Below are 12,315 nucleotides of genomic sequence, written 5' to 3'. Positions count from 1 at the left end.
CATCACACAGGAAAGTCACACATACTGTTCATTTTCAGAACTTTAACATAGTATCTGTCCACAATTGTCCCTTTCAAGTCATCTAAATAAACTTTTTGTCATTCCAGCTGGGAATCATCAAGGGAAAGAGGTTACTGCCTGTATCCTAGCAGACTTGGTTGTGCATATAGGACTAGGGGTTGCGAGCCTCTGTCAGTGGTGATGGAGCACTCTACCAGAGCGGTTGAAGCCTCATAGGCAGCACATTCAAGAGAATCTATGGTGCCCACCTGTAGAGGGGTATGGTGGTTGTACCAATATTCCTCCTCAAACTTGACGGAATAGACCCAGGGGCGTTGTCATCGGGGGACTTTGTAGGAAGAACTATTCAGTCCTCTGTCTCATCCTAATTAGAAGATTGGTTTGACAAGTAGATCCCACCCTGTCAGCTAGTTATTTATCACTAGTATGCTGTCATGTTGGCGCCAGGAAAACGGAAACTTGTATCAAATACTTACCGTAATTTTCCTTTCCTGAACCTACTTGCTAAACCATGACAGCATATGGCCCCACCCTTGTACATTTTGGTATGTAGCTAATTGCAGAGAATGGGGTGGGGCCTAACTAGGCCTTTCATTTATGCTATTCACTGGTCCTGAGAGATGGTCAAGAGGCGGAACTCTATCACTAGTATGCTGCCATGGTTTGATGTCAGGAAAGGAAAATTGCGGTAAGTATTTGATACAATTTTCCATTTTATTTGTTGAACCAGATGGACTTGTGTCTTTTTTTCAACCAGACAATCTATATAACAATATGTAAGTATGTAACTATGGATCCTCAATTGAAGAACAGGTTAGGTCTTGGAGCTCCCTACTGCATGTGGTTGTAACTGATTTTATGAAAAGGCTCAATGTTTTCCTAATACTAATGGTATTAACAGTTATAGTTACTAAAGGATAGCAATAAAACACAATGGCCCAGGGGAATGTTTAAGCTGCCTTTCTGAGATCTGAATATCATCCTTTTGTCCTCCAATATACAGAAGGGCAGAAGATAATCATGCACTATTTATAGTGGTCTTGCTGTTGCATCATTATGGACTTTGTTTCATGAAACACCACAACATATTTTTAAAAAGTAATGTTAAAGTGGTTGCAAAGGCGGAAGGCTTTTTATCTTAATGCATTCTAGGCATTAAGATAAAAAGCCTTCTGTGTGCAGCAGAATTCTTTCCCCCACATGTCTTATTGTCTTAACAAGCTGCATATCCTCAAAGGAGAAGGGATACCACAGTAGCAATTCTACAGAGCCTTATGTAAAGCCCATGAGCAAGTATAAATTGCTGCATGTTGTGCTCATACGTGTCTTTTAAGACCCATATGCTGCTTAAAGAAGAATACTGTAGCTAAAGATTTTTCAGCATTTTCAAGAATTCCCATTTTGGATTATGGATGAGTTTTCTCCAGTAAGTTTAAATTCCATTTGCACTATTGCATTCAATTATTTTTCACAAATCAACTAAATCATACATTTCTCCATGCACATACAGTATATTCTTACAAAATATAAAAGTAAATCCCTTTTTAACATGTGGACATTCATTGCTAAGCTACTGTACAGACAGTATGTACTGTATTGTGCTATATATCCAACAGATTCACTCCACACCAAAGATTTTATGCTCAGTGTATGAATGTTCTTTATCCTATTTTTTCTCCTACCTAAGATTACTTTTTCTTTTATCCTCTTTCTCTCTTCTACCCCCCATTCTTTCTCTCCTCTTTCAATGTACTCTTTATATCGTTCTGGTAGCAGAACTTTTATTTCCTTGGTTATCATTATATCAATTGTATATAGTTCCAATATGTAGTATAAGATTTTAGATTCTATAATAAATTATTTATTTATTTTATTTAAAAACGATACTCTTGATAATAATTAAGACCTTTTTTTTTATCTGAGGTCATCTTATAATAGCCTGGTCTAAGTTGGTTTTATTCTTTTTTATACAATGTATGATGCAATTTTTTGAGTAGTTAGATCCATGCTAAAATTGTTTTACTTAAACTACTTTTAGCTTATGTTGGGACTACAACTCAATATTATTACCATATATGTGCTCTTTTCTTTTGTTGCCACTATATGTATTTATGTATACTAATTGTTAAAATTCAATAAACAAATTTGACAAGGAATGTTCTTTATTGAGGGTAAATGTTGTACAAACTGCACAACAGTTTGTGTGTCTGAGCTCTTCATCAGGTACATGTGCCTGTGTCTGTGTCTACCCGATTATAATTTGTTAGTAAATCGACTTATAATTATTTAAAGTGGTTGTAAAGCCTTACAGACCACTTTAACCTACAGGTAAGACTATATTAAGGCTTAGCTGTAGGTTAAGGAAATATTTTCCTAAAAATGCGCACCGTTGTCTAGGCACCTGCGCGCCGTAGACAACAGCTCAGGCGCACTGAGCGTGCTGTTAGTGAAGGTGATCGGAAGTCACTCCGGGTATCATGGCAGCGACGGAGGAGATGAACAAGGGTCGCTTCGGGGGCTTTGATCTCAGGTAAGTAATTCATAATTTTTTTTTTGTACAGAGGGTTTACTTCCTCTTTGATTCCCTGCAAAGGTAAAGCATAATGGACTACTATGCATCGCATAGTAGTCCATTATGTGTCACTTACCTGACACAGGAGCCAGCGAAGTCACCGCTGTCCCCTGTAGTTCCGAGCGTCCATCTTCTTGGTGGGTCTCCGTGGGTCTCGCTGCTCCGGCCCTGTGATTCGCCGGAGCAGCGATGACGTCACTACCGCACATGTGCACGGGAGCCGACACTCGCGGCATATCGCCGCGATCTGCGGCTTACCCAGTATGTGCCGTAGACAGCGGTGGCTGTCTTCAGGTAAATATCTCCTAAACCGTATAGGTTTAGGAGATATTTCTTGGACCTACAGGTAAGCCTTAATCTAGGCTTACCTGTGGGTCAAAGTGGTTTGTAAGGGTTTACAACAAATTTAACACTGCTTCTTTTCTATACCCTACATTTCTGTACATGTTTCTTAATGAATATCTCTCTGATCTCCCATATTTCTAGTTCTACCCAAATATCATTGACAGTGCATCAAATATCAATGAAAAAATAAAGGTTTTAAGAAAGTAGCCATATAATCTTCTAAATTATTATTAGTTCACATAAATATCCCCACAAGTGCTTCCAGCATAACCACTTCAGCTCCAGAAGGTTTTACCCCCTTCATGACCAGGGCATTTTTGCTGTTCAGCACTGCGCTACTTTAACTCCAAATAGCACAGTTATGCAATACTGTACTAAAAAAACTTGTTTATAATTTTTTTCACACAGATAGAGTTTTATTTTTTATTTGCTATTATTTATTTTTCATTATATCAAAAATACAAAAATGTTCTATGTTCACAAATTATTATATTAATACATTTAACCCCCCCCTCCCTCTCTCTCTATCTATTCTTTCTTTTTGTGTAGTTACCTATCTTCTCCCCTTTCTCCCAGCTCCCCCTCTCCTACCCTCCCTCCCACTTCCATATATCTCTTTGTCTTCTTAAATTTTTTCCAATCTTTCCATTTATTAGTAAATCCCTCCATTTCCTCCTCCCTGCTGTATCTCAAGTATTCCATATTATATGTATTTTCTACTTTTTTTTTTTAACAAATTTCTTTAATTAGGTGCAAAAAATAGCATTTACAGAAAGCTCTATAGACCATTAAACAGTGAGAATACATACAGCACCAATATACCGTTGATTGTAAAACATATACATTTTGGTTGAAATTCCTAAGAATGAAGTTTCTGGACCAACTTCGTTCTTCAATTTGTAAAAGTATACCCAAGGCACCTAATTCCTAGCAAGGTGTTGACCAAAGGATCAGGTGTTACCGGGAATTATTTGTGTGGTAAGGAGGAGATGGGGTATAATCAAATCTTCTACTTTTTTAATCCACTCCCTTGTTGTAAGGCTTTCCAATTCTTGCCAATGTCTGCGTTCATCATGTGCGTTATCACTGATTCCTTGTATTGTTTTATCACACTTTTTACCCCATAGAATAGACATGTCCAAGGCTCTTCTAGTATTTCTATATTATCTCTTTTATTAATTGCAGGACCTCTTTCCAATACTTTTTTTATTTTTCAGCAGTCCCACCAAATGTGGGTCATAGTTGCCACTGGTTTTTGATATTTATATGTTTTATCTGGTGTTATGTACCATCATATCAGATATTTATAGTTAATTTGAACTGTATTAGTATCTACCGCAGAACTATGTATCATTCTCAAAATCTTTCTTAAGTGTTGTTAGTCCCTTTGTGCTCCTCATTCTTTTTGCCGTTTTTTTATGTATGACAGGATTTCCAGCCCGTTCACTGCCACCAATATTTTATAGATCCGGGATATACCATTTCTTGTGATCGTTGCTATACACCAGGGAAATGCAATTAGCGGACCTCCAGCTGTTACAGAACTACAATTCCCATGAGGCATAGGAAGACACTAACACCCACAAGCATGACAGCGAGAGGCAGAGGCATGATGGGACTTGTAGTTTAGCAACAGCTGGAGGTCCGCTAATTGCCTATCAGTGCTATACACAAACGTTCCATAGGTGATAGATCTTCTCCTGATCTTATTGGTTGTGGCATTGTTGTAACGAAATACTTCATCTGGAAATACCGCTATTCATCAATCACCATCAAATCTGTTTTGTGCCTTAATTCTAGTATTGTGCATATTTTCCACCTTTCCATTATATCCTTTAATTGTGTATTTTCATCTTTTGGATAGAGTCTTTTTTTAAGGTATTTGATCACCACTGAGGTTTTTATTTTTTGTGACATAAATGAAAAAAACTTGTAACAAGTAAAAAGGCGCAAATACCGCAGTACCTTAATATTTACATAGTTCCTTTATATAGTCCAATATGGTATGGGAAACAATATCTGTGTGACCCATGCACATATGGTGATCAGTCAGGGCTGCCGTAAGCAGGACTAGAAGCCAAGTCCAGAAGAAGCTGAGAACAAAAACAGGAAAAACAGGCGCCTCTGAGTATATATCAATAACCAATTTATTAAGAACAAAATATCCACTCACATGAAGGATTGCAGCGAAGCATTCAGGAAGAAGAACTACTAGTCCCAACCAGTCTCTTGCATGGTAAATGGCTTTTTCTCCAATCCTGGATGAAAGCAACTGCTGGGTAGTAAAGAAAAACTTCTCCAGGTAGGCTGCATAAAAAAGTATGTCATCAGCGGGATCCACACAGTAAGTTGTATGTGACCAGCTGCAGGTTCAGGGAGAGGGGCAAACACTCATCCTTGTGGCTAAGGCACTTCCATGTAGTTCAAACAGCGCTCATTCAGTCTCTGTAGGCAGGTGTACAGCGGCCGTGAATGGGAGATCGTGAGGCTTGGAACGCACCGTGGAGCGCACTGCGGCGCAAGGTTGATGACGTCAGGAATTCTGCAACGCAAAAATGAAGAAATGGAATAAAATTTATTTTCATGTTTGAACTTTTTTTCATGTTGTACTGTAACATTAATTTTTACATACTTTCATCAGACTAGTACACTGTCACCATAATAATGCTGAATTACTCTTATTGGGTAAACCAAAACCAGAGCAGGCAAAATGGCACACATATATGTGATTTTGCCTACCTACACGTGCCGCCCAGCCGCAGTATATGTACTGTGGCTGGTCGGCAAGTGAATACGCTATAACAAGTGCTGATAATCCTACCTAAAATCATACCTAAAATCCCTGCAATCCTTCTATCCTATGGTGTCAGTCATGTGACCAGTGCCTTGGCATCCAAATCATTTCAAAATTCCAGGTTTAAGGCTGAACATCTTTCTTTGCTGTAGTTCTGCTCTATCCACAGTATATATATATATATATATATATATTTCATTATTGGCTTCAATGCCCATTGTAGTCCATTCATTTTCATTGTGTTCCTCCTTAACCCCGTGACATCATCTATTTAAATTGATTTGAAGGATATCCAAACACGAAAACAAAAAAAATGTGATATGTTACAGTTTACCAGCCCTAAGATGTGGTGGCTGGATTCGTTTTCATTTTCAGGCTTTTCATTTTCAGGCTTAGAATGTTTTCAGCAAGTACAAAATGTACCCATTGATGTTGGATGAAATGTAGTACCCTGTGAGCTGAAGTGAAATTATGAACAATGTTATCTTCTTACTGTATAATTTTAATCCCTCTGCCTCCCCAAGTAATCAAGATGAAGACTTGTCTGGGTGACAACCATGGCTCGTTCCATAGATACAGTAAAGTGAGTGAGCATAGCCATCCTAGAACTGTAAGTGTGGTAATATAATGTGAAGAGATTAAAGGAGTACTGTATAGCCAAAATTAATTTTGCACTGCTGTGACCCGTTTTCAGCAGAGAGCGGACTGCCACTCTCTGTTGACTTCACCAATGTCAGTCCCGGCACCACATCATACCGACAACAGAGCCCGGAACCACCAGGTGCCTGGACTGACACGCGGCTCAGCCTCGCAGCGAACTGCTGAGAGCCTGAGACGGATGCTCTGCCCCCTCACAGTTCAGCGCTCCAATGAGCGAGAAAGGAGAAGAGCAGAGACCGGTGACTGATGGCGATCGGCGATGTTCCATCACTCGGTTCTCAGTGTAGAGGCGCTGGGACAGATGCAGCATAGGACCCATGTTGTATCCACCTAGATAAGTATAAATGTGCAAGAAAAAAAAATCCTTTACTTCTCTTTTAAAGAAAAACCTATAGAAAACTCTTGATCGTTGATAAACAATCAACAACAAAATAATGCACTGCTCCTCTAAGTGCCAAAAGAAAATATAATATTCTCCCCCAACACAAATGCATGTGGTAAACAATATGATACATTCCAACACTTGCATTCTATGTAAATATCACACGTATATACCAACATAAATATCTTGTGGTCACACCTTAAATCATCTCATGTGCCCATACAGTGTCTAAGAAATGTCCCAGCAGCGGCATTACTCCACAATAACTGTGAATCAGCAGTATTGCGACATCCAACACCACGTCATCCAGATGCACTCTCAGATGTGCCCTCACCTATTTTGATGAACCTCAGTGTTAAGCAGGAGGTCAGATACAGCTTTGGAAGTCAGGTTCCTCAGGTCTCACTCTTTTGGTTTACCAACCTTCTAGTGCCGCTTGAGAATCCATATACTGTAATTACAAAAGAACATAAAAATACCCCATAGCTCTCACTGATTGTTTATTAAGAAACAGCCTAAAAGGTTTCACCCACATTTGTGTAAATATGTACATGTGATTCTACAGTATACGCTTGAGTTTGCAATAGCTACCAGGCTGATAGTATTCCCGAGTGTCACTGCAGGCCCACCTATGACTTCAACAGAACATGCCCATCTTATGAATTGCATGCTTCTGGACTTTATCAAAGGTAGGAGGTGCTATGGGAGCATCACATTTTTACACACAGGGCAGCCAAAAGTCAGCATGGAGACGAGTAAACGATAACATTGGCTTATCGCTTGAAACTTTGTAAGCCAGCCGGGAGTCACCATAAATACCTTTTGTTGCCTACACGTGACATAACCAAAGTCGGGGGAAGCTGACTTCTAAAGCTGTATCTGACCTACTATTTGCCACTGAGGTCCACTAAAATAGGTGAGGGCACATCCGAGAGTGTACCTGAGTGATGTGGTGTTGGATGTCACAATAGTGCTGATTGGCAGAGTTCTTGTGGAGAAATGCTGCTGTTGCACTAAATTTTTGAGTGATTAATATTGTGGGACTTAGCGTCAGACTTTTTTTATACACTGTATAGGCACATGAGATGATCTAGGGTGTGACCACAAGATATTTATGGTGGTATATTTATGCACATTTGACTTTCACAATGTGTTTATAAAAACGCAAGTGTTGGGATGTTTTCTGTTGTTTAGCACAAGACTTGGTGTTGGAGGATAATATTACCGTATTTATCGGCGTATAACATGCACTTTTTTCCCCTTAAAATCAGGGGAAAATCACGGGTGCGTGTTATACGCCGATCCTCCGCGATTTCTGGGCTCTGGGCGGCTTTCGGCCTTTCTCCGCGGCTTTCGGCCTTTCTCCGCGGCTTTCGGCCTTTCTCGGCGACTTTCAGCCGCCTTCAGGCCTTCTCGGCGGCCAAAAAATGCTGAGAAGGGGCGAGAGCGGCCAAAAGCCGCCGTGGATGGCCAAAGCTGCTGAGGCCAGCCGAAGGCGGCTAAAAGCCACCGAGGACGGCCGAAGGCGGCCGAGAACACAGGACATCTCGGCGGCGCCATTTTTAAAAATAAAAGGCAAGGCTATAATGAGGACAGGCTGTAATGAGGACAGGCTGCATGACAAGGCTGCAATGAGGACAGGCTGCATGACAAGGCTGCAATGAGGACAGCCTGCATGACAAGGCAGCAAATGACACTGACGAGGCTTCAGATGGACACTGATAAGGCTGCATTGATGGGCATTTAAATGTAAGTTTTTTTTCCTTAAATTTCCCTCCTAAAAGTTTTTTTCCTTAAAATTCCCTCCTAAACTTGAGTGCGTGTTATACGCCAGCGCCTGTTATACGCCGATAAATACGGTATATTGTTTTTGCCACTTTGAGGAGTACTGCACTATTTGGTTGTTATTGTTATTATTGTTATTAGACCCTTTTCACACTGAGATGCATTTCAGGCATTTTAACTATAAAAATAGCACCTGTAAAGTGCCTGAAAAGCGCCTCTCATGTCTCCCCAGTGTAAAACCCAAGTGCTTTCACACTGGGACGGTGCACTTGCAGGACATTCTGAAAATGCACGTTCTGAAAAGTCCTGCAAGCAGCATCTTTGGGGCTGTTCAAGAACACTGTTTACACCGCTCCCAAAATGCCCTGCCCTTTGAAATGAAATTACATAGACTCATGTGGAACAGCATGTTATTGTCATCATCCCTCAATGTACAAAATATTTGAATACCTCAACAATGGGATTTTAAAGGCAATGTCAATGACCAAAACATTTTTTTTATATTTATATACAAAAATATTAATATAAAATGATAAAAAAAAATACAATAATGATTACACAGAAATATTTTGTACAGTATGATATGTGGTTTGTAAAGCGACAAAGAGTGGCTTTTCCAATGTGTTTTGAATGATACATAACATTTCTTCTTCAGGGAAGCCACTCTGAAAACACAAAATATCAAAGAAATATATTTGAAAAAAATTAGAAAATGCCATTTGAAAGATACATTTATACCCAAAACATCTATGCCGAACTACTCACATCTCCACCCCCTGGTTCCGGACAAAATTATCTTTCACCACGGCCACATAGCTTTTGAAAGTGTCTCATTATAAAATCACCGCAAAAAGAACCCATGATATACAAAAAATTATATCTGGGTATAAGGGGCATAAAAGACCTAAAAAAAACAAAAACAAATAAAAAACCCTAATTAAATATCTATCATATACACACCAAAAAGCTGTGCAAGCAGATCTATATGTCTTAGCATGGATGTGTATAAACATACAATATGGGATGTCTGTAAAAAATACACAAGACAGGATATAAGAAGTTAAATCCTCCACAACATAGGCAATATATGCCTCAAATAAGTGGGGGGTTCCCTGAAATCCTTGGTCAATGCCCCCCCAGGAGACATATGTGAAGCTGACATCTCCTGAGCTCCTGGCGTTTGCCTTATAAAAGCCCCAGAGGAAAAACAGGCACCAAAATTAGCCCCAATCACAGTCAAATCAGCTGTGAGACACATGTGGCCATTGAAAGGAACAGGGGAGGGGCCCCGGTAATATGAACTGAGGAAAGCCAAACATAATCCTCTCATTATCCCAAAGGGGGAAACAACCGCGGCAACCACCCATGTATGTAAGCACCCGTGACTACCCCTTGACGGTGGCATCCTCTCCGCCTAACCATCAGCGGAGCCCAGGTGCCACCACCAAGACAGCGATGTAAAGCCAGCCAACCAAGGGAAATAACCCCCCTTGCGGACACTGTTCGCTGGGTTGTAGCGTCATCACCATGGTAACATGGCAAGCCCCAGCCCAGGCGATGACGTCCAAACCTTTGAAATGAATGGGCAGTGCTGCTGAAGCGCCTGCAAAGGTCTTAGGACTCCCGATGGGGGGGGGGGGGGGGGTATGAGGACCCGTTTCCTGATTGGCTGTCGAGGAGAAACAGGAAAACATTAGCAAATATTAATTTACTAATGTCACACAACAGGGTGGGCTCAGAGTGCAGGGCTCAGGGGCAGACGCATGAATTGGGGGGCCTGCACCCCTAATGAGTGGTCGCCACTACATAAGTCAAAAGTCAACTGAGGTGCTTTAAGTATCTCAGTGTTTTTTGAAAAATATGTTTTCTCTAATATTATTAAATTGTTCAATTGAATTCCGATTGAACAGGGGTTGATGTGTTTCATTTCAATGTTTTTCTTATGTGCACATTTTTAATGGCAGCTTAAAAATTTTCTCTTTTAGAGTTTAGCGCACTACAAAATGGACTACACCAATAGAACTCTGGTAAAGGAGTTCATCTTAATAGCATTTTCAGAATTACATGATTTACAAGTATTTCTTTCTGTCTTCATCTTGCTGTCATACATCATTTGTGTTATTGGAAATATCATCATCATTATCTTAATTAAAATTGATCCCTTGCTCAATACTCCAATGTACTTATTCATAAGTGCCTTCGCTGTCCTGGAAATCATCTTTGTAACAGTTACTCTACCTAATCTTCTTGATAACCTAATTTTGGGCAATAATAGCATGTCTGTTCTTGGGTGTTTTACACAGATGTATGTCTTCAATGGTTTAGGGATAACTGAATGCTACCTCTTGGCTGTAATGGCCTTTGATCGAGACTTGGCTATTAACAATCCTTTGCGCTATTCATCTATTATGAAAAAGAAGCTTTGTTTTACATTAGCTGTGGTACCATGGATTGTTGGATTTACTATTTCATTTTTGACTACATTATTCACTGCTCGCCTCATTTTCTGTGGTCCAAACCAGATCAACCATTTTTTTTGTGATGTGGGCCCACTTCAAACTTTGGCTTGCTCGGATCTTTTTGTCAGCAAAGTAGCTGTTTTTCTGTCCGCTGTTTTTAGCATTGTCCTCTCATTTATTATTATTATAGCTTTTTACATTCACATTATTATCACAATCTCAAAAATTAAGAGTGTTGATGGAAAAAAAAAAGCGTTCTCGACTTGCTCCTCTCATCTTTTTGTAGCCAGTCTTTTCTTTGGAACAACCATAATTGTATATGCTACACCAATTGACACCCAGTTTAATAAATTCTTAGCTCTTATATACACTGCCCTCACACCAATGTTAAATCCATTCATTTACACCTTGAGGAACAAGGATGTGAAGTCAGCAGTCAGAAGATCAAGAGTGTTAATTGCTAGAATCTTGGCTTAACTACAGTTATTATCCACTTCAGCCCCGGAAGGATTTACCACCCTTAATGACCAGGCTATTTTTTGCGATACGGCACTGCGTCACTTTAACTTGCAATTGTGCAGTCATGCGCCGTTGTACACAAACAAAATGTATGTCCTTTTTTCCCACAAATAGAGATTTATTTTGGTGATATTTGATCATCAATGCGGTTTTTATTTTTTGTGCTATAAACAAAAAAAATGGGAAAAAAAACAATATTTTTTACTTGTAATATATCACACAGAACTGTCAGATAGTGTGTGAGTCAGCACTGACTGGCAACCAAAATTAATTAATAAGAACTAATCCATACAGTCCATAGTAATAAGGGATATCAAGGAGAAGTCCACAGGATGGATGGATCCACAGGTGGATGGGGATTTCACACACAGTCACCGGCAGCTCCTCAGACAAACAAAAACAGCAGGAAGAGGGCGCCTGGGTCAGTGTGATGGTAAAAGCAAGTAACACTTTATTCAGATACACTTGCATACAAGTATCTTGCAAGCTGCACACAGGGTGGATGTGGTTCACCAATCAAGCAGTCAGCCGTCACAAAGGACGAGAAGACCACTGTGGGGATAAGCTCAGACCTGTCATATGGAGGAGCTGCTCTCACAGAGCTAGCAAGAGACCAAATCAAGAAGGGGTGGAACACAACGAGTTTCCGAGGCGCCGCCTCATTTTTCAGGCAAACCCACTCCCCTCTAGAGGGGAAAATTTATACGGTCAGGACAAAATAAAACAAAAAATACCCAATCAGTACAGGGATTGGGCGTGGCCAGTTGTCCAATCAACA

At 40.0% G+C, this 12,315-nt stretch overlaps 1 protein-coding gene across 1 annotated transcript; it reads left to right on the top strand.

Annotated features, from left to right (window-relative positions):
* Positions 1–1,229: 1,229 nt before the first annotated feature.
* LOC143942287 (olfactory receptor 1M1-like) lies at positions 1,230–11,960 on the top strand. The gene is made up of 2 exons (XM_077463522.1): positions 1,230–1,447; positions 10,545–11,960. The coding sequence occupies exons 1-2, from the start codon at positions 1,430–1,432 to the stop codon at positions 11,493–11,495; spliced, it is 969 nt and encodes a 322-aa protein (XP_077319648.1). The 5' UTR covers positions 1,230–1,429; the 3' UTR covers positions 11,496–11,960.
* The last annotated feature ends 355 nt before the right edge of the window (positions 11,961–12,315 follow it).

The sequence above is a fragment of the Lithobates pipiens genome, unplaced genomic scaffold (genome assembly GCF_037356315.1).
Source record: "Lithobates pipiens isolate NorthernLeopardFrog02 unplaced genomic scaffold, aLitPip1_a1.2 Scaffold_30, whole genome shotgun sequence".
NCBI classification, from domain to species: domain Eukaryota; kingdom Metazoa; phylum Chordata; class Amphibia; order Anura; family Ranidae; genus Lithobates; species Lithobates pipiens.
The sequence above is the reverse complement of the archived record's forward strand: the minus strand, read 5'-3'. Positions and strand labels throughout refer to the sequence as shown.